The 23,604-nt window shown below is 39.6% G+C and overlaps 1 protein-coding gene across 1 annotated transcript in view; it reads right to left on the reverse strand.

Annotated features, from left to right (window-relative positions):
- Window positions 1-23,604, reverse strand: part of LOC104619753 (ryanodine receptor 2-like) — a gene marked incomplete at its 3' end in the record, with an annotated part of 101,790 nt that overhangs the window by 77,869 nt on the left and 317 nt on the right. Inside the window, exon 2 of the mRNA XM_010285745.1 lies at window positions 23,220-23,324. Coding sequence (XP_010284047.1) covers window positions 23,220-23,324 — 105 coding nt within the window. The remainder of the gene's footprint in view (window positions 1-23,219; window positions 23,325-23,604) is intronic.

Here is a 23,604-nt window from a genome sequence, read left to right on the forward strand (position 1 = left end):
GGTACCACATAAAAGTTTCACAATAATCTAAAATAGCATAGTGCAAACCACAAGCAATTTTCAAAAACAGTAATATTTGGATTCCAGAAATTACTATAAGGCAACGTAATTAGTTCTCGTCTATTGAAATAGCTGTATTCAAAGTAAAGTTTCTCACCTTTTTAATATACAGTTCAATTAAAATGGAGTTTTATATTTTCAATATTGTTCAGTCCTGCTAGCACACAAAGTTAGAAACCACCACCTGACCTGTCAACTAATTATCATGACAAACTTATAAGCATTTGTTAATTTGATAATTCCTACCTCTCTTCTGAGATTTAGACTGCATTTAGATTTATACTAGAAATTCTGTGATTTGCATTTTTTTTTATAATCTTTACTGTGATTTTTGTGATCAAGCACAGCTGCAGCAATCCCTCCTAAAAAACAGTGTGTTCTAAAATAGATGCAACATAAGAAAAGATATAAAAGATGGTAAGTTAGAAAAGCAGACAATGTTTTAAATCTAAATGCAAACAATACAAGTACGATATCTTAAGAATAGGAGTAAGGAGTAGCCAAGTTAGATTCATGCACAAGTCTTTCATTTAATACCTTGCTTTTGATACATCTTTTGTTTTATTAAAATTATATATGCACTGAGAACATAGCATCACAAGCAATTTGATTGTGTGACAATGCTAGAAAGAGCTGAATAGATTCATGCTTTATTGCTTTCTCACTGTCCCAAAATTTAAATGAACAGGGCAGCCACAATTGCTATCAGCGAGAATCCACTCAAAGCTTAATGTACATTATCAGTTGTACCATAAATTGCTTTATTATTGCTGAATTGTCCATTTACTTTATTTTAACGGACACCAGTTATCTTCAAGAGTCAAGTGCAGTGTTTGCCAAGTATTTCTAAACTGTACACACTAAACCTGCATTGGTATACCCATCTTGAAAATAGAATTGGACACCAGTTAGCTTCAAGAGTCAAGTGCAGTGTTTACCAAGTATTTCTAAACTGTACACACTAAATCTGCATTGGTATACCCATCTTGAAAATAGAATTGTCAACGGGCTTTGGCACCTTTATTCAGTAGTCTCTCAGGACAACCACTTGATCTGTGCGTGAACACTTTTCAAACCCTACAGTTTGATACCTATGTGATGGTCATACAGGAAGGACTACGAATGATCCAAAGACATCTGCTTCTGAAAGCATAGTACAGTGCACACCACGACAAAATCTTGCATTTTTAATTATAGCCATATTCTATAGGCCTCCTGCTTCGTGCCTCTTCAGTGCCCCCCCAGATCTGGTGTCCACCCTTTTTCTCTATCCATCTGTGGGAGAGCTTTTCCAGCTACTGAAGTCATAAGACAACATTTCTTTCATACAGACCACTTTGTCTCAAGTTCTAAAACTTGCCTATGCAATGTATGGAGATAAAATTTTGTTATCTTTTACACTGTGCAACCTATCCTGGAAGACTTGTGACCTTCAAGACATTCAGTATCCAATTTCAGGGCAAAAAATGGCATAAGCATGACCAAATAATATATTTACTTGCCTGGAAATTCCTAGTAATGCAGATTAGGTAAACCTAAAAGTACATAAGAAAACTTATATGCAAGAGTAATTGTCCTAATGTAGACAAAAGAGATGTAAAGCTCACATAAACAGAAATGAAACAACAGATATCTCATCCTTGTGCTTGTATCTAAGATCTAAGCTATGATTCAGATGACAAGCAAGGAGATGTTTCACAGCAGATCTAAATACTGATTCTGCTTCACACTGACAACTCCAACTTTTGTCTGCCTTCACAGACTAGAACCCATAGGGACCCCTTTTCCCATAGATTTCCCAGTATACATCCAAATTCAGGAAACACTAAGATTTGAAGCTCCTTTGCTATGGACACGTTAGTTATTAATCCAGGGGGAGGAAAAAAAAAAAAAGAAAAAACACAAAAAACACCACACACACACACAAACGCAACAAACCACACAAAACCCCCACCACAAACAAACAAAAAAAGGTCTGAACTTCCCTTCTACCAGATCATATCATAGAATCATAGACAGTTTGGTTTGGAAGGGACCTTTAAATGTCACCTAGTCCAAGCCCCCTGCTATCTCTACACATCCTGCTACTGACGTCCCCACCACCAACATCCCCACCTCAGGCTGGTACTGGCATCCACAGGAACAGCATCCCCACCCCATGCTGCTACCATCACCCATCATGCCCAGTACCTGCATCTCCCACCCCTCTGCGAGCCCACAAGTACCTCCCGGGGATCCACACAACAGGACACCTCAGGTGCTCCGTTACGAAAAATCTCGTAATACATAACTATTATACCAATTAGTCATAAGCGTATGGAATTATATCAAGTTTCTTAAGACAAATAGATATACATAGAGCTCACATTGTATACTGCACAGTCATGGTTAAGTCAGCATGAGTAAAGGACTCGTTGAAAGGAGGACATGGACAGCCCCCACCCTGATGAAGAAAGGATACCCATGGGCTACCCAGCATTCCAGCCCCTCTGACACCTCTCTGAAACCCTCCCTTTATCTGGCATCATACATAAGGAACTGCAGCAAGACCAACTCCAGGAACGTCGAGATCTAGAAAGCAGCAGGTGGATGACGACGCCATAGAATTAGAGCTGCTTTGCAAAACAGCCGCGTGTCTATGCGAGTTAAGTAGTGGTTGGTGAAATCGTGTTGGACCTCAATGCTTGAAAGGAATAAGAACCATGTGTAAAAGTGCATTTGGGGTCCCCCACTTGGAATGGGACACCTCATGCATATCAATGAAATAATGCCTCTTGTAATTCTACACTTTGCATCCCACCTTCTCTCCTCGATTGGCATGGGTCAGTTGCCAAATTTCTGTGACAAATTTTTGGATGGGAAAATGTCATGGGATGGGAAAACATCATGGGGATGGGAAATCAGCATTGAGGACAGGAGATCATCAGCAGAATGGGAAATCATTGGGATGGGAAGTTATTGTAGTATGAAAAAAATCAGTATCTTGTCACATCCCTCTTGGGAGCACTTAATGCTCCTTGGACTTGGAATTACCTGTTCTTACCATAAATGACTCTACTTAGGGTTTGTTGAGCTGTTGACCTGTTAGGAGGTATAGATCTCCCAGCTGGTTTAGCAAGGCTTAAACTTCAGGAAGGGTTGGAGGTGTGGCAGGCGGGGATTGGCGGTCACTTCTTTAAGTTTCCTCTCACTGTGGGAGTGGGGATCTTAGACTGTAAACTACTTCATTTCAAGCATACATTATGTTAACCACAGTCTGAAAGAACAGTACAATCATTTACTTCATAAAGCACAGTAAATTTTGCCCTGTCACAATAAAACCAAATTTGTGGAATTCAACAACTATTCCTCTTCTGGCTCATCTTCTCTCCTGATCACTAAGTCATATTGCTTGGAAAAAGAGAACAGTTAGGTAGGTATGTACGAATTTTTCTCTTTTTCTTTATCCAAAGGCTATCTACCTTCACAATACTTCCTCCAGTAGAAGAAGCAGAACCCATCTTAAAACATATATACCTCAAATGCAATATGCTACTTAGAAATATTCCTTCCACATGTACCTGGGTACTCAGAAGACTTCTCCAGAAGAAAAGAACATGACACTGGCTAACATTAGATATCAAAATTTAGTGGGTTCATTGCCATCTTAATATGGGAAATTATTATCTTGCCATGATAATGTCTCTAGAATTTACTTAGTGATTGTGGGCTACTTACACTACAATAATTATTTTACAGAAAGCTACTAACTTCAACTTAAAAGAATTATTTCACTGCCTACTGTTAGCAAGCAAGTAGCCAACAACATAACTAATTTAATGATTAGATTATTACACTTCCACCTAGAGAGTAGTGCTTTATGGATAATAAAATGGTATGGCACCCATACATCTATATGTCTAAGGAATACAGGGTAGTGCTATACGGAGAAAAAACAAGGATGCAAAATTGTATTCTAAGAATCAAGCAAAAGATCAAAGACAGAATTTAGATTTACAAAATAATTTTTCTTCTTGAGCCAGATGAGAGCACTACACTACAGAGTCTTAATACTTCCCTTAGAATTTCATGTAACCACAGTAAGAAGTCCTCCACAAGGAACATGCAGCCATGATTTAATCATTTACTGCAATGCTAATCCAGAAACTTCAGAGAATGATCTGCATTTACTGACTTCTCAGAGGCATGTAAAAGCTCCAATCTTTCAGTCAAGCTTTCATTTTAAGTGCATTTAATCCAAACTGGAGGGCTGGTTTTCCAACCATTTTTTCTGAGCGCTGCAGATATCCAGCACCACATTAACCAGACATAAAAGCCAGTCAAAACAGCAGGAACACAGTCGTGTTACTTCTGTTTTCTCTTGTCATAAGGAGTCATGAACTAGATAAAGATCAATAAAGAGGGACTTTTTCACCATTATGAGGAGTCATTCACAAACTGACTTTTTAAATCTTGACATAAAGCAAGCTCACAGAACATGCGCTGAACATCCACTAATACAGCAATATTAATTACTAGCACACAAAGCTGGAAAGTAAGCTGCTTCAAGCTGCGCACAACAGCCTACCATTCCTAACTCTGGCTTCTGTATTCTGTTTTCTTTCATCTGCTTGAGCATCATACAAAAACACTACAGAACTTTATGCCACACAGTATAGGAGAATCTTAGCTGACTATGGCTAATCACATTCTTTACAACTATTTATGAAAACTGCAATAGATACACTGCCATGATCCACAGGTGGGACTGTGACCTGAAATCTCAATGAAGCAAGAAAGCAACACATTTGAGCTAGTGGAATTTATATCTTCCTCTATGCTTGTACCCATTTTTCTGAACTGAAACAGGAAAAAATTATTAGAAAAGTTTTTTTTTCCCATTTCTCAGTTAAGAAAACTGAGAACATATAGCAAAACCTCTGTCTAAAACTCTCTAATAGAGATAAGCAGGATAAGAGTAACTAGAATTGAACTAGACAGATTCCAAATTGAATTGTATTTTTGTTTCTGTTAGAACACTTGATTATCTTCATAGACACCTTGATTTCCTGAATTTAATATTCAACAAGTTCACTGATGATATGTCTTCTCTTCCAGCACAGGATTGTCTTCCATTGCAGACTTTTGTCTTCAAGATGCTTCAAGAGCTGTGCTTTCATGCCTGCTTGGTTTAGCTCCTTCTCTGTACGCAACCTAGATGAGAAAGCTTAACTAAGAAGAAATAAATTAATTAATCTTTCCCCCCAAAGTCAGTTGTTACTGTCCATCACCCTGGAAAGAAAACTTTGCGCACATTAGGGATGCAACGGCCATGGTAAGGCTGGAAAAAGGCCTGCCATCTACCTTCAAAATAGGAAACTTGTCTGGGATGATAAAAATTTTATGCCATACGTCCTCATACATCCTCATTCCAAATATGGCACACTCAAGAGAAAAGCCCACGTGCTGGGCTGCAAATATTTGCTTGTCACGATTATGTGGTTTGAAATAGTTAATGATTTTATTCCTGTCCTTGCCTCTCCCTGAGGATAAGCAGAGCGCAAAAACGCAGTGCCTGCGCTTTCTGATTTTTTTCCAGTGTTTACTTTTGATCGAAGTGCGGTTGATCAAAGCCAAGTCTTATTCTTTTTGAATTATTCCTTACTTGAAATGGCCTGCTAAGAATCACTTCTGATGCTAAATAAGGTACACTGAGGAGAAAATGACAGTATTTGTTTTATCTGCGAAACTTTTGCATTTTTTTCCCTGCCCTATTTCCTGTTCTCCTGTTAGCAGTGTGGCATCTCTAGAGCTGCCACATTCCATAGGTGAGAATAGTAAGGATTTTAAGTAGAATAAGCCTCTAAACTACCTCATCTTTTCATAAAGCTTTCCACTGGTAGCTGCTAAGTCCATCTGCATGATACAAAGGCCCATGCTGCATGAAATGCTTTGAGCTCCACTTCTTTCTCTACTTTCTCTCTTCCCCTTTCTCTTCTTTCTCTCTCTTTCTTTGCAGTGAGCAGCATTTACATTATGCAAAGTCAAAGTTTGGAAGCACAAGCTAATGTTGCTGGACATACCAGCTCTGTCTCTCTTCTGCCACACCACTACCTGATGAAGACTTACCCAAAGAATTTCTGAAGAAAATTACTGCTACAATATTTTGTTAATACAGTGACTTACACCTGGCACCCGCAGACAACACTTAGACTAATGAAAACACTCAAATAAACTATAGAAATAAGAAGCTGATTCAAAGAAATCCAAACTTAAGAAATTTAAACTCAATAACATCAAAGTGTTGTTAAGCAGACATCTTTATTGCAGCTCTGGACGCATGGGGGATATCTCCTCCTAACATGCGTGCGCTGAAACAAAAGTTCATCCTTTATATACCTTAAAGACATGAATATTCACACATTTTCCAAGAAATCACCGCCTCCTTGCTTAGCTATTACATTTCCATAATGCTGGCGTTGCAAAATTACACTACGCATGCGCGGGGGTCTCGGGTGGTCGTGGGTGGTCGTTTGGGGATCAGCCCCCTACTCCTTTTTCCCTCATGGTCACAGGTCTCTTGAGGATAATTTCTTCTCCTTGGATGTTTGCCTCTTCTGTTGTCCAGCCAAGTGGGTCCTTCTTATGAAAGAAAGGAGTGCTCTAACAAGGATGTTAGAGCATTCGTGCCAGCCTGTCCCTACGCTCAAGGTTAAGGTATCGTCTCTGTTCTCTTCAATCTCTCAGTCCTTGCTCTTAACTCTTCTTTGTTTTAATTTTCATGAGGGCTGACTTAGTCATGATTAACCGTTTACACATAGGTACAATGTTAGCATTGAGCCAAATACAGCCTAAGGACTGTGAGAGTAGGCCGTTAAGCATAATCACAGAGTTATGAGGCTAAAGAATTCTATATTAAAGTCAAAAAAATCATGTAATCAATAACCTTCCATATATTAAGAAATTTGCAAAACTTAGAGTTGATTAGTGACACATGTTGAAACCTTACAATTGTTTTAGATCCTTGTTTCAAGCTATAGTTTAGACTTCTTGCTCAAAAGTTTGATTTAAAAAAATAATTCTTGCCTATGACTTGTCAAAAGAGAAAACTTCCTGGTCAACTTCCTGGTCAGTGCTAGGAAATTAAAAGAGCTCTGTTTTGTTTTTTAAGAGACCTCTGGTTTGTTTCTGACTCTTCCTACATGTGGGGCTTCTGTTAGCAAACCTGAAAACATTTTCAGCCTATCATATTCACAACAACTGCTCTTAGCTTTCAGATATATTATTAACTAGGCAACTGTAGTGTAAATCAGAGAGCTTAAATTGTCAAGAGTGCATTTCACTGCCAATCGGTTTTTTTTTTTTTTTTCTTAAGGAAGTACCTTGATAACTTAGTTTATTAATTAATATACACAACACTTATTAAAAGAAAATCGGGAGTGTTTTGCATTTGCAAAACACTTTTTCCATTTGCACGAGGGATTAAATTACTTTCTCCATCCTCCCATGCTGAGAAAATGATAAAGCCGCCAGCCCTCCGTGTTATCTTGCTGCTTACTAATACAAAGCAATTAATGAATTCAGTGTTCCACAGTTGGAGATAGATTATTTGGATATTCAAAAATCCACCAGCTACAGTTGCATTCCTGTCCCGAAATGCCTCCATTCCTTCCCCGCAGCATGGGAAACCTTTTTAGCTCTGTGAGGAGACACACGTCTTCCCTGTCTCTTAAACGCAGAATTATACACACAAGACACTTGTATGTGCTGATTCCTTCACACAAGGCCCTTCAGATCAGTGGAGAAGGGCTGTATTTTCCTCCCTTCAGCGAAGGCTACCCCACACGTAAAATTAAACAGCACTTTGCTGGTCAGTGGCACGGAAAACAGATTTTATTAAAACAAGGCACCAGGAGAAGTGATTAATGAGCCATGACTGGATGATTAAATGGGAGTTAATAAGCTCATGATGCAGTTTGGTGGGAACTCTGCCTAACTGATGGGTATCTGCAGACAGCATTTCCCTGAAAAATGAAGTTGTCAAATATTGGAAGAGAGGTTGTGAAATTAAAATTTTTCATATTACAGAAACAATTTAGCTTAGAATGCACACACAATGTGTGCAATCAAATGCTTTCATTCTCTTAATAAGGTCTGTCATGGATTTATGAGTGCACAAATCTGAAGAATTCCTAGGATTAATTACAATGTTTTACCACAGTATAAAAGAGACTTTTAAATAGATGTTAATGGACATACTTGTTTTACGGGTATTTTCTCTTGTTATCCAGGAATTATTTCTATCTGTATTTCAGTGCTTTTATAATGTAATTGGATCGGGAAGGGGAGAGACTGTGACATCTAGAGGAAAACAAAGACATTCTGGAGCTAATGTTACTAAGGGAGGAAAGAAAAGTCAGATATTAGTGCCAATAACCAGGCTGTATACTGATCAATCAGTTTTGCTCCACAGTTAAGATCTTCTGTCAGTAACAGGAATGAGACAACAATGTATAAAAACTATCGATCCCACAGCTGTGGAAAAATATGCAGCAGATCAAAAATAACAGCATAAACAAAGGAAATAAAGACTATCAAAAGAAATTTTTTAAAAGTTACTCCAATGCAAAAGAAGCAGATACCTGTCTTTCATTGCTGTACTCTGAAATCAGTGCAAAAATCAGTGTCAGGTTTATATTAGAAGGATAACTAATTCAATGCATAACACTATTTATTAAAAAAACCCTGAACTATGCATAGGGGCAACGTAAGCTGAAAAACAAATGAACCTTTTAGCTAAGCATTTCCTCACAGATTGAAGTGAATGTTATGTGTTTGTATCACACCCTTTAATCATCACCTTCTTAATCTCATTTTCAGGAAGCTCTTTCCAAATCCTAGCTACAGTAGGGTTCCTTCATACTTGGCTTTCTGAATTTGACCTTGATTAGTCTAATCGTGCTCACAGTCTGAACTGATCCAATATGCCAAAGAAAAACAGGAAACTGATGGAAATGAAAAGTCCGCCCAGAGTTAAGAAGCCCAAGTGTTGCAAGTTCCCTTCATGAAATAGAGTTAGATTATAAAAAGGACATTGCTATGAACCAAAAATTCCTATATATGCAGAATAAGCATGAGCAAAAGAATTTAGAAAATGCTTCCTACTGTATTGTATTCAAACCACCATCTATATTTGTAGCCTCCAAACCCTCGGGACATTTGCATTTACAGTTTTTGATTTGCATTTGCAGTTACAAGGAAAGCCCATAAACACTGTCCTACTCACAAAAGATTCCAAAGATTGGCTTGTGATAAAAGACATTCTGAACAAGACAATTGATGCCAGAGGGGGAAAAAAATGCTTTCCTAAATATTTTAGCATATAGCAAGAGAATCTTTGTACTTCACTAATAAACTGTATCAAGCAGAAATTATCAAATTTTACTCTGAAGATGAACAAATCAGTTTATGCCATTAATCCCTTGCTTGAGCTTTTAAATGTCCTAAAGATATCTCTGTATTACGGTATTCTTTCTCTACTGTTTTAAATCAAGACAGAAAAATCCTGAAATCATCTACGAAAGTAGGATTTCCCTGGAAAAGTAGGAAAAGTCACTGGGATTTCAGCAGAAATCTCAGTAGAAAGTCTATCACATGCATTCTTTCTCCTCTCAACCCATGCCATGGTATTCATGAGCTGAGAATGGACTAGGCAAGTTGGGTGGGTGCAAACATCTGAGCCACAAAAAGGCTAAACAGTGTGCAATACTGAATTGCAGCAAGTCTGAGTCTCAACTGTCAACACAAAGGTCTCAGTTCCCTAATAAAGTTTTATTTTCTACTTTGCAGCTTCTTGCAATACTCAGAGTCATAAGGAGCACTGGAGTCTCATACTTCCTGCAGTAATAAAGAAGCATATAAGGATGTTTCCTATATGTTATTTTCCTCATTAAAGAAATGCTATAAAAAGGCTGGGCAATACCAAGTCTGCATATAACAAATGTAGGGCTACAACAAAGTCAAATGAGTGGATTAGTTGTAGCATTCACTGCCTAAAATATGTACCGAAAGATTGAAAGAAATGCGTTAGCACCTTCCAATATGCAATGATGAAATAATCAATTTACAAGTCTTAAACGCTTAGCTGTGAAACAACAGGACTATTTTTCCTATCCCAACATAAGCACAAATAAAAAGAGTTCATGCCAAGTTCTTTAAGTTTGGTTCACGGCATATTCCTTCTAATTTAAGAGAAACATTAAGACCTTTTACCTTGACCTTGCAAAATTTGAATGAAACTATGAAATGTTCATCACTCCTCAACAACAGAATAAGTAACTTGAAGAAAAAAAAAATTCAGCAACATAATATGTCACAAGATTTAGTTGAGTACCAGAGACAAAAATACTTCTGATCTGAAATGAATGATTCTCAATACCAAGATAATGAGATTACTGTGTTTAAATTTTGATTTCTATGTAAAAAGCTCTAAAAATACTTTAGCATTTATTAAGCTACCCAAAACACTGCATTTACAAGTATAGAACCCACCAACAAGTTCCTTCTTTAAAATGAAGGCTTTGCATTTCACTCAGTAATGTACGTAAAAAGTAGTGACACATGGCTAGGAGAAAGAATAAGAAGCCTCATCTGAAATTCCTTGGAACATTAAAAGGATTTATCAGTTACTGACTTTATTACAGTTTGGACAAATGCACAAGTTCTTTTGAAGAAGTAGAGCTATACACAGTAAACTGCTTGTAAGCTAAACAAACACCACCTGGAAATGGAATTTTACTAAAAGAGCAAAATAGCACAAATACCCAGTTAACTAAAATAGTCTGCCGCTAAATGACCTGTATATAGAATCATAGAATGGTTTGGGTTGGAAAGGACCTTTAAAGATCACCTGGTTCCAACCCCCCTGCCATGGGCAGGGACACCTTCCACTAGACCAGGTCGCTCAAAGCCCCATCCAGCCCGGCCTTGAACACTTCCAGGGATGGGGCATCCACAGCTTCTCTGGGCCACTGTTACCAGTGCCTCACCACCCTCACCGTGAAGGCTTTCTTCTTTAGATCTAATCTAAATCTACCCACTTTCAGTTTAAAGCCGTTACCCCTTGTCCTACCACGACATGCCCTATACACTATGTTAACATGAATTTACCACATAAATAATTGCCACTAAAAAAAAAAAAAAAAACCCACCACACTACCTGTGAAAAAACAGGATTGCCAAAATTGTCCCTTTCCTTCTGCTCTGTATGTACCATTATATTCCGTGACTCATCCCAGTATTTTTAAAATAGAAACTTCTTTCATGAAAAGTAAGTGTTCTGCATATTTACTAACAGACTGTCAGCTACCAAAGGCTGCTTCAGGAGTGGAAGCTGCGTGTACTGCCATAATTACAAGCACATTCCACTCCGTCAGCAGTATCTGCACAAAAAGCATTAACTACAAAAATCATACACAGGACTTCACAGCCCAAATGAATTCGGTCTAAAGCAGATGACAACAATCAAACAGAAGCCAGGTTTACTGCCAGCAGCCAGCCTGCGTGCCCCCCGTTCTTTTCAAGTTTCTCTGCTTTGTTCTGCCTATTTCAAGGTATGCTGTTGCCATAAAGAAAACTAAGGAATGCATTTTTACCACCTACTACTACCAGCAACACTGGAAAAGGCTGAAGCCTAGGCAGAAAGAGGAGACTGCTAGGGAAAAGGAAGACAATCTTCAGAGCTCAGCAGCTATCACAGGCTTATCAAAAAGCCATTTATGGGTCAAGATCAAAGGCCTTACAAAAGCAATGAATGAGGGGATAATACCTCCCCTTCTTCCTTACCATGTTGACAGTGCTCTAAAAGCACAGGCTTCAATTTTAATGTGAAAACTAAAGGACAGATACCTACAAAGAGCTCAGGAAGAGTCAAGAAGAGCACACTCCTTCTAACCTGAATGTATATACGTGTGTATATATACACGTGTATTTAACAGGCGTGAAAGGGAAGGACTCAGTCCAGGCTGCCAGCAGGAACTCAGCGGGAGCCTTTACCGCAGCTGAGATTCTGCAGACACTCCGAAACGGAACCTGCTGGCAGGGGACCCGCTACCCATCACGGAGGCAAAACGTGGCTCAGCGGGCCGGCGGCACAGGCGGCTGCGGTCGGTCGGCAGCTCCCTGCCCAGCCAGGGCTGCCCAGGAGCCTGCAGTCCTGCCCCTCGCTGGGACAAGGCCCTGCCCGCAGAGCGGCCGCGCGAGTGCTCTAAACTAAAACCCCAGTTCAGGAAAGGCTGAGTGACCCCGATGGCACGCTCAGGCAAGATCTTGGTTTATAGTTCCCGTTCAGTTTTGAGCTCATCTCAAGACCTGCAACCCTGCTGCTCTGAGGTGAGCTTAGCTGATGTCATTCAATGACCTCATTGAATGAACAGTCCTGTTGTTCAAAAAGGCAAGATAGTGTTCCTGTGAAGAGCAGGGGTTCATAGCCTCTGCTGCACTCAGGTCCCAACCTACGCTATAAATCAGGCAGCTGGAGCCCAGAGGCAGAATGTTACCTTTGCCAACAGAGCTGCTCCCTCTTCTCAGCCTTTCTCTGTTCACTTACACCCCTGGTCCTAAACCACGTCATTTCTTTCACATTCCTTCCCCTATCCCCAAATCAAGAGTTGTTGCCATCCTTGTAAGTAAATAAAAAATGGTAATTCTCTATGATAGGAGAGAAACAAAACCCAAATCTGCCTGTTAACTTTAGACCTGGAGTGCTGTAACTCTCACACTACGGTAGTTCTTAAACACTTAGACCAATAGACCGATAACACTCACCTGCTTGGACGGTTTTGGTTTTACTACTGTTACTGAAACAAAACGTTTGATGACTCTCCAGCACGACCTTCCAAAACCAAAAACCATACATTCTCAACGAATCTACACTACCACAGTCGCTAAGTAATGGCTGGGCATCAAAAGAAGTCATTTTTCCACAAATAGTTTTTAGGTATGAAGTAACACCTTTCTCAGACCTGTCATTTTTGCTAAGAACTTGTAGATTCACTCAGTGATGTAGCTACCGTGGATTCAAACAGAAGTTTCTTACTGCCGTGGGGAGACGCAGTTACGTACATGCAGATGTATCCTCGTGCTTATAGCACCTATCCAGACCTGTTCAGTGACAACCATCAGGAAACCATGCACGTTTTATCACCAACTCTGACACACCGCACAAGTAATACAGAGATGAACCCTGCTCCTCCCCAAACTCAATTCCTTCCCATTTGCTGTTCAGGACTGGAATCCAGTCTGTTCACTCCTACTCAGTCTCACAACCCCAGCTCACTCTCTTCTTTTCTTTTAAATGCTACCCCTGTTGCTGCCATTCAATTGCTACCCCTTTGGGGAGGACTGTTCACATCCAAACTTGAACAATACGGAATTCAACGATGCATATAGAGCATCATTAGCATCAAAAGCACCCCAGGGTGTTGAACCCTGCAAGATAAGGAGAGGTAGAAACAAGCGTGCATCAAGAAAATCTTGACCAAATTTGAAGCTTAGGGTGAGGGTTTTTTTAATCACCACAGAAGGCGTTGGCACGGTACCTCCTGGAGGACCGGCACACTGCACACACATTTCAAGAGGAAGAATCACCTGTGTCATCTTCCAGCTGCAGCCACTCTGAGGTCCTACAGAGCTGCTGCATAGCAGCCGACTTTCTTGTTCCACAGCACTGCTACACCATTAACCTTTTCCACACTCCCAGCCTGAATAGCACTGCTACATATTTCCTACACTGATAGCATTTTGCACCAGCCATCTAAATAGTCTTTAAACTTGCTGTTATAAGCCACTAAAATGAGACAAAGGATCCCTCTATTTTTGAAATTTTGCATCCACCTAGCAGAAAACTATCCCTACAAGAAGCAATTACAGCACAAACGAATGCAAATTTGGATGATTTTCATATATAGTATGAGATGTTTATATAGCATTATTAACAAACTGTTTAAAATATTGCCTAATTTCCATTCTCAAAATAAATTTATAATCTGTCAAAAATTAAAATTATAGCTTATTTAATGTAAGGTCTTAGGCCTTACAAATAATTTGGATTATAACTGTGTGCATTGCAAAAGAAGAGGAAAACACAATGTAAAAAAAAACTCTCAACTAAAGACATAATGATTAAATGCCATCACTTTTATGCTGTTCAGTACTGTAACACTAATCTCACAAATACCTCACAAATGGAGCAGCATTTGAATGTGAGAATTTGGGGGTTTTAGCTCTTTTTTTGCCTAAATGCCATTTAGTACACTATTTCCAACCACTGCAAAAAATTAGTCATGTGGTTCTAAAGACAAATTTAACTGCACCATTTCCAATTTCTCTGTGCTTAAATTTCATTTAAAAAAAAACCACACCCTAAGAAAAAAACCCAACTCTTCCAGGACTTAACAGGGAATCTTTACTGAATGGTATCAGTGTGTTGCCATCCTTTATGTTAACTAGCTATAGGTAATAGATGGCAAGGGGATAACGCCTATGGAATTGACTGGTAAAAGGTAGAGAAACAGACAAACCCCTTATTCTCCTCACTCAAGATAAAAGCCCCACAGCACTCCTTGTGTTCTCCATCCTAACCTCTCTGCCAATGTTTCTCAGCTGTTCTCACGGCAGCTCATTAGAGCAAAGTGCCAGTTCCAGCGACCCACGCCAGGCATTTTCAGTCAGCAGCTTTTCGGCTTTTTGTCCAGCTATTCTCAGGATACTGGGTTTGCGTGGCAAGGTTTGGGCAGGGATGCTGCAGGGGTGGCTTCTGTGAGAAGACGACAGAAGCTTCCCCTGTGTCCTATAGAGCCAGTGCCAGCCGGCTCCAAGATGGACCTGCCCCTGGCCAAGGCCAAGCCCATCAGGGATGGTGGTAGCGCCTTTGGGATAACGTATTTACAAAGGGGGGGGGAAAAACAGCAACAGCAACTGCAGCCGGAGAGAGTGAGGATATGTGAGAGGAACAGCTCTGCAGACCCCCAGCTCAGAGCAGAAGGAGGGGCAGGGGGGGTTCCAGGTGCCGGAGCAGAGATTCCCCTGCAGCCCATGGGGAAGACCATGGTGAGGCCGGCTGTGCCCCTGCAGCCATGGAGCTACACGGTGGAGCAGATCCCCACCTGCAGCCCATGGAGGACTCCACACCAGAGCAGATGGGTGCCTGAAGGAGGCTGTGACCCCGTGGGAAGCCTGTGCTGCAGCAAGCTCCTGGCTCGACCAGTGGAGAGAGGAGCCCAGGCTGGAGCAGGTTTGCTGGCAGGACTTGTGATCCCAAAGGGGACCCCCACTGGAGCCGTCTGTATTGGAGAAGTTCGTGGAGGACTGTCTCCTGTGGGAGAGACCCCACACTGGAACAGGGGAAGAGTGTGATGAGTCGTCCCCCTGAGGAGGAAGAGAGTGGCAGAAACAATATGTGATGAACTGACCACAACCCCCATTCCCCGTCCCCCTGCGCTGCTTGCGGGGAGGAGGTGGAGGAATTGGGAGTGAAGTTGAGCCCAGGAAGAAGGAGGGGTTGGGGAAAGTGTTTTAAGATTTGGTTTTAGTTCTCATTATCTCTACTCTGATTTGATTGGTAACAAATTAAATTTTTCCCCCAAGTGGAGTCTATTTTGTGCATGATCGTAATTGCTGAATGATCCCTCCCTGTCCTTATCTTGACCCATAAGCTTCTTGTTGTATTTTCTCTCCCCTGTCCAGCTGAGAAGGGGAGTCATAAAGCAGCTTTGGTGGGCACCTGGCACCCAGCCAGGGTCAACCCACCACACTCAGCTTCTTTCCAAGGACCACATGGAATCTGAACCAATTCTTGTTTTAATCCTTGTGTCTAGTCCACTTTGGAGCTGTGCAAAGCTGCGGTCTCAGGGAAAGCTTAGGTCATTTTTGCCGTCTCCCTCTCAAATGCATAGCTTTTCCATTCCACTTCAACAGCAGAATTGAATTGGCTCCAGTTCTTTCTGCATTTAAACCCACTGCAACAGTGCTTGAGTGTTCTAAAAACATCATCTTGCACATCCATTTTCTGGTTTCAGGACCAGTGTCCAGCTTCAGACGAGTTTTCAGAACACTCAAAAGTATCAAACAGAAGTCTACTTCCAGCTCTGAACCTCAATCTCTAGGAGAACGGCACAAGCGCAATCAGTCAAAGAGCAGATCTGAGAAACTCCAACAGATTCATTTAGCAGGAAGTCTTCATGCTGCATAAGTGCTTAAATGTCTCTACTGAGAAAGAAAATGTGAGATAACATTCTTTGTCTTTTTTTTCTTCCCACTCCACCACCCCATGTAAGAACATCCCTCAGGAGTTGACAGTGGCATTGACAGTGTTTCACATTTTCATCACCAACCAGAAGAACAGGACAGAGCTTCCAAGCACAGAAAATCTCCATGGCATGCAGTAGCAGAAAAGCAGAGCTGCTGTGCAAATACTGGGAAAGAAATGCACATGGAAGTGTTTAGTAGACAAAATGGCAACTAAGATCAATTTGCAGGAAAACTAACAAAGGATTTTACCCATTTTGCATAAAAGTAAACAAATTTCAAACATATTAACGCAAATGAGAGCCAATTTTTTTTCTATGTCATGAAGTCTAGGAAGACAAATAACAAGAAAGACTCCAAGTTTACCCCAAGTTTTTCATTCAGAAGGTGAAGAACAAATACAGTGTGACTTCCTGAATAAGCACTTAAAATCATCTCAGTATAAATACTAGAGAGCCCTACACTATCCTGACATATTGTAGTACATGGTATATGGTGTCATTCAAAACACGGAAATTTTAACTACATATACATACCCTTCCTTGCTACAGATGACACACAAAGAAAACCTTACTTATTCCAGTATTACATTTTTTCTAGTAAGCAATCAAAAAGCTGACATTTGATGTGAAAGGCCACAGAAGCAACTGAGAGAAATCCATCTGGTTCCATACAGGATAAGTGAGTTTGGTGCATCTGTCCTGCAAGAGTCATTAAAATACAATTCTAATAGAAGCACATTACACTCAAATGCAGCTGATTTTACTAGTGAGCAATTCATGTAGCATGAAGCCTAGCCATTAGCAGAGGAATTAGGAATTTTACTTTCCACCCACTTTGCTGATTGGGGGCGGGGGGGAGTGGTGGTGGAATCCCAAACCACAAAACCACCCCATATAGGAGGCTCATGCTTTTCTATATATACCTGAACAAAAAAAAACCTCATGTACACACCTCCTGTTAGTAGAACAAAGCACAGATCAGCAAACAGGAGCTCCAGAAGTTCTCACTCTCGCAATGAAAGGAGATTTTACCATGGATGGATGGTACAACAATAAAATTGGGATGGCATGGCACCCACTCATCTTTTGGTAGACCAGAGTGAAAAGAAGGCTTTACCACTGCTGACAGAAATAATTAAAGCTACTGTGAAAGACAGTTTACCAAGAGTTCTCAATCATTCCAATGAAAACATGAAGTTAACAATCCTCTGCATGGGATATAACATCTCTCACCCAAAGACGTACACACCATACTGGCAGGTGAAAGCAAGTCATGTACCACGTGTATTTATATGTCATGTGTGTTTGTGTATATATAGATAAATATCTTCACCAGGGTATGGCATGTAACATACAACCTGGAGTCTTCAAATTTCAATGGCCTCATTTATGATAATTATCACAGAGGACTATAAAAGACATCAGAAGGCAAAGAGCAGTAAAGTACTTATATCATGAGACTGCTGGATATATTTCAGAAAACCCAAGCAAAGCAAGTGTAACTCAAGGAATCACAAGCTCTTATTGCTTTCAAAAGAAAAGCAGGTTTTTGTTCTAGCTGATATAAAAGATACATGACTTCGTGTTTATTCAGTTACGGTAAAACATCCTTTAAATGCCAGCTAATTTAATTTCCTGTACCTAGTCACTGTACTCAAAGTTTTTCTTGATCTCTTTGAAGTAGTAAATAGAATAGAATGAAAGTTCAAACTAGCCACTTCTTATATAAGTACAGATAGGAGGGTTTAAAATCCTCAAATTCTCCCTTTCAAAAAAATAATTTGTATTAAAGCATATTAAAAAAAACCCTTTGAAATATATTTCAAATAAGAGTTAGTAGCAATAGTCTTTATGAAGGTTACCTTACACTTCATTTCAATTTGCATACCCTCTTGGCAAATTTTTATTTTAATAGCTTTTTTTTAATGCAGCTTGTTTACTTGAGGGTGATTTAAAAAAAAAAAAAAAACAAAACACTTTCAGGCAAAAGTCCAAATCATTTGCTAAGGCCACAGAAGCTAAGAAAATACCTGATGTTTTTCGATGCCAAATATGTCTAGATACCTTTTTTTTTTGGCAGCTCTAGAACTGTCACAGAATAGAAAAGCAACCTGGTGGAGAATTTTGTAGAGTCTGGAAAATTCACTTGTATGTCATCAGTACAGACTTAAAGTATGTAAGCTTGCTCAAAACTACGCATACTGGCTCTGATTTTGGCCAGGGAACTAGTAATAACCAGCATCATCACCTACTTTGCCTGCTATATATCACGGCTGAAATCTGCATGCTGGATCCAGATGTTAAGAATCATTGTAAGATCTTTTACAAATCATCAGTATCAACAAGACACAACATATTGAAAATAAGAATTAAGGCAATTACTGGATACACAGGCAGGATTGTCCAAGTAGGACATAGGGAAATCATTTTGCTTGTCATAAAAGGTGAGATTGGTAAGGCATACTACGTACGGCTCTGTTGTCTAACTTTTATGGAAAAGATGTTTAAAACTCAAAACTGAAAGAAGCCAAATAATTAGAAATCCCTTCCTCACACCTGAAACCTGGCAACTTCCTTCCCATGTACCTGTGGCACCTCTTCTGAGCAAAAGACAGCAGTGCAGAAGGTACACCAGCACAAGAGCAGTTGATGGTAAAGTAAAAGAGCCAACTTTGCATTCCTTTCCTCTTACAGGGACATAAAATTAGGTTCCTTTCTCCTATGTAATATCCATCACATCTGGAAGATCCTAACTATCTACCTCTGTTTCTAATATTGTTTATATTGTCCAGAAAGCTCAGAAGCTACTCAATAGAAGAGTAATAATGGATAGATAGCCAGGCTTCCTTTCCCAAGAAAATTAGGGAAAACTTCTAGGAACCGATTTCACTATGTCATCTCAGTACCCACAAAAAAAAAAAAAAAAAACAGTAATCAGAGTAAAAGAATCAGAAGCAAAACACAGTTACAATATCTTGTGGTAACCGTTCCTAAATTATCCTGGAAAGCTGTGGATTTGCTGTCTCAGGATCATTCAGTCTGACAAACTCTAGTGAAACACAAGGCACTGGGCTCCTAAGAGGGCTCACTGGAAAAATGTAGCAACCAGGCTAAGAATAGATGATCTGAAGGCTTTTTCTGGTCTTAAATGCTATATGCAAACCTAAGGATTTCTATTTTCATATTTCATCTGCTTTTCTAAGAACAAAAAGTTGCACTCAAAAACCAAGTCAAAATAATTACAAAATAATACCTAGGCTGCAGGCCCCTCTAGGACAGTACAGCTAAAATTCTGCGTGTCTAAGAGACCAGGTCCCAATCACTGGGCACACCTGTAATGAGAGTCTCCATTTACATGATTATTTATTATTCTCTTTCCACAGGATTCCTCCCTTTTTCCTTCCCTTGTGCTAGTTCTTTTCTGTGGGTGAACTAACAATAAAAGTAGCACAAGCTTACAGCACTCAGGTCTCCAGCAAAATCAAAAATTCACCTGTTTAAAATGGAAAGTGTAAATAATGCTCCCTGAGCAAACAAAACAGGCTGCGGTTTTATTTTTTTAAACCAAAATCATATAATCAAGCTATGAATTTCAATGTTTTAATAAACTGACAGAGCTAAGCACAGTATTTACAGGGAAATGATAAAACCTCAGAGCACAAAGTAATCTCTTAGTGCCTAGGGCTAGAAGAAACAGAGCACTACACACGTTCTTTCTTATGAAATTTCACTCATTTTCCACTGTTGCCTTTGATATTAGTGTTTAGCTGATTCAGGAGAGAGAAGTAGGTATACTCAGATACATGGATCACTAAATCTCATCAAGTATGGAAATTCTCATTTGGGGATTCTTGCACTAAAAACGTAGGTATTTATTGCAGAGGTAGGTCTTGCACATTTAATACATTCTGATTGAGAATTAAAATCAAATCCAGTTAGTGCACATATATACTTATTCTTTCCTAAGCACAAGGAAAGCTCTTTATTGTTCTGACTCAAGTCAGCATGACATTTTGTTCATATTACTCAACCATTTCATTACTGCTGACTTACCTGTTATATAATAAGAATACTGGTTATATAAACACAGCATTCGAGAGATTTCACACCACAGAAAGCAAAGAAGCACAAGAAGACCATTTTTAAGCACAGCAGCCCTAATGATTTCTAATGTAATGAAAAGTAATTGAGGACTGAAAAGTCCTCCCTTTGCAGGTTTCTTTCAATTAGAAAACTGAAGTGATATTGAATCCAGCCTATACTAACAGTCTCAAGAAATTGTATACTTTCTTCTCCTAGATGAAAGAGAACACTATTATTCTAAATAAAAAATTTATGCTGCTCCAGGAAGATACAGTGCTCTAGATGTATGCACAAAATCATCTCTTCTCATAAAACGTAAAGTAACCACATCAGTCATTAAATGCAAAACTCACATGTTCTAAGTTACTTCAAACAAACATGAAGTTGCCTACATAAGTACCTACCCTATGATAAATACTTATAAATGCAAAGGAAAACTTTATATATTTTTCATAGAAACTACCTAGAGATACCAAATGTCAGTTCTGTTAATTTATCAGCAAGTACATACTCAGTCATTTTAGTGTTATCATTACTTTGGGCTTCCAAAGACTTATTAGTAATGACACAGACAACTATATGTTCTTGTTCATTTACAAGCTACTATTCTCATGATTATTCTCTTCTAATATCAATATATCAGTATGCAAGAGACACACAGGCGAATTCCTAATGCATTTGCACAGAAGCAAGGCAAAATTTGCAGTAGGAATATATTCATTATTCAGCGAACACCAGCTATCTGGGTTGGCGTAGCTGTAGCTCTGTATCTTCTGCTAGTGTTGGGATTTAATAGGTGTTGACAGCACAGTAAACTACTCTGTAAACAGGTAACAACCACATAATGACCACACTCAGAGACTTTGCTTTATCTTTCCTCTGCACATCTCAGAAGACCCGAGAGCACAGAGCACTGTACATCAGTACAACTGCCATCACTTTTCTTTAGGCACGGATATGAACGCCCAGAACTCTGACCTTCATGGTTATGCACGGAAAATATCAATAATTGTTTCCAGGAAACACCAGATTACCATCAAACATGGTTCTTCCAGCTTGGAGTATGTAGGTGCCATCAGTCACTGTGCCTTACAAAAGTCTTTTTCTTTCTCTGCTCACATCTAGCACAGAAAATAGTCCAGAACTAGCACAAATGTTCCACCTGAGACCTCTACAAAGCTCTCTTCAGCCTGCCCTCTTCCCAGCAGAATCCCCAAGCTCACATTTTCTAACCATTCTGCAGAGAATCAGTTCTTTATCCCATGTTGTCTAGGTATGATCTCTGTATTAAGAGTAAATGTTCACTTTAGCAGAGTCTTGGGCCAACTGTTAAGACAGCCCAACAGAAAATTTGCCAATTAATGTTAAGATTTTTTTTTTAAATTTCAATACTTTGTATTGGAAAATTGAATGTTTTTTCATTCACTCTATTCTGCCCTATAGCACTACGTTACCACACACTCCCCTACACTTTCTTTAGTTCCTGCTCCTAACCACATCTGGTGGGAATAAACAGCAAGAAAACTGTTGGTCTACTTCACATATATGCCGTACACAGTTATCACTGCACATCCTTGGGTTTGGACTGTGATTTTTGACATTATGCATGTATGTGCCTGTTCTTTTAGATTATTTTTTTTCCTGTAGATTGCTGGCTCTTGGTTCCAGTATTTCCAAACTAAAGGAAGAGGGGTCCCCATTTAGAAGCATGGATCTGCTTACTCTGGTACCACCTCTTCTCTTAAGATGTGCTTTTCATTCTCTTGCTGTTGAAGTTAGTCCTTGGAACAAATTCTCACTGACAGCACACACTTTGGCTCACCCATGGGACTGCTCCTGGACTTCATTTCCCAAACACCATTTTCAGTCTCAGTGCCTGGCATTGTATGGGACTGACTATTCTATGTTAATTTAAAGTTTGCTTTCTCAAGGTATTCCCAGAAGCATCAGAAGCATGCTTCTTTCCTGCCAGCTTTCTTGAATTATGGTTAACCCCTACTTCTCTTTTATCTGTATAACTCCTGGGCCTACACTCACTGACGGTTTATAGGTTTTGAGCTGGAGCATGGCATTCAAATTAACCCTACACGGTGTATATGGAACACTCAACTACATCATAACAAATCAAATTAATTCCAAAGTAGAGAACATTAAGTACACTACTATGATTTATTTGTAAATACCTATTTGCTAGTCAAACAATTAACTGTATTCCCATATGCTTCCTCTTCCAGACTGAAAAATTCTGTCAGTTTCCGTATTTCTTGTCCACCAAGACTCAATAACATCCTATTTCCAGCTCTAAAGGTGAGTTATAGGACATTTTAGTTCAGGCCACACAGATCAATTTCATAATAAAATTATGAAATATTAATTAAAATAATGAAATAATTCCAGGGGAAAAACAGCACACATATAAGTCATTTTAAGACTATTTCACAGTGTCACTTGATACAGTCAGAAATCCTCAGAAAGCTTAGCTGTTCTGAAGAAGTGATCAAGCTTTATATTTCATATCATGAGATCTCAAATGAAAACATTCTTGTAGCTCTATGCTGACCTGCAGCGCAGTTAAATTGTTGGGAATTTACAACTCTGGCAAGTTTCAGTGAAAGCTGCAAGTGTTTAAAATTTCTCAAAAATCAGACCATTCCTATAGCAAGGGAAAAAAATTAAACATAAGGAATTCATGATGTTGTAAGCTTGTGCCAGTCATGAAATCTCTGGTGCGGTGGGAAAAAAATTGTTGTATTTTGCAGGATGAAAAAAAGTGAATATTTAATAACTTACCCCTTCTGCCTTTTCTTCTGTGTTAGCCAGCATTTCCTGGAGGGCCCGTACTGACAGAGACTGCTCCAGCACAAAGGTGCAGATGGACAAATCAGGTGGAACATTCTAGGTGAAAGAAAAACATGAGATGACATTAGTGACGGACTTGCTGAGTAGCACTTTCCAATGCTTCTATTTTCCCTCACTTGCGCCGAGTCTGAAATATCTGCTATATCCTGAAAGCCAGCCACATCCCGGGCTGCAACAGCTAAGGCTTAGCCAGCAAGCAAAGGGAAGCAATTCTTCCCCTCTGCTCAGCATTCGCAAGCTGACACCTGGGGGACACCTGGGGACACCCCATTTGGGGCCTCAATAAAAGAAAGAAACCGATAAACTGCATCAGGTT

The sequence above is a fragment of the Phaethon lepturus genome, unplaced genomic scaffold (assembly GCF_000687285.1).
Source record: "Phaethon lepturus isolate BGI_N335 unplaced genomic scaffold, ASM68728v1 scaffold2364, whole genome shotgun sequence".
In the NCBI taxonomy this organism is placed as follows: domain Eukaryota; kingdom Metazoa; phylum Chordata; class Aves; order Phaethontiformes; family Phaethontidae; genus Phaethon; species Phaethon lepturus.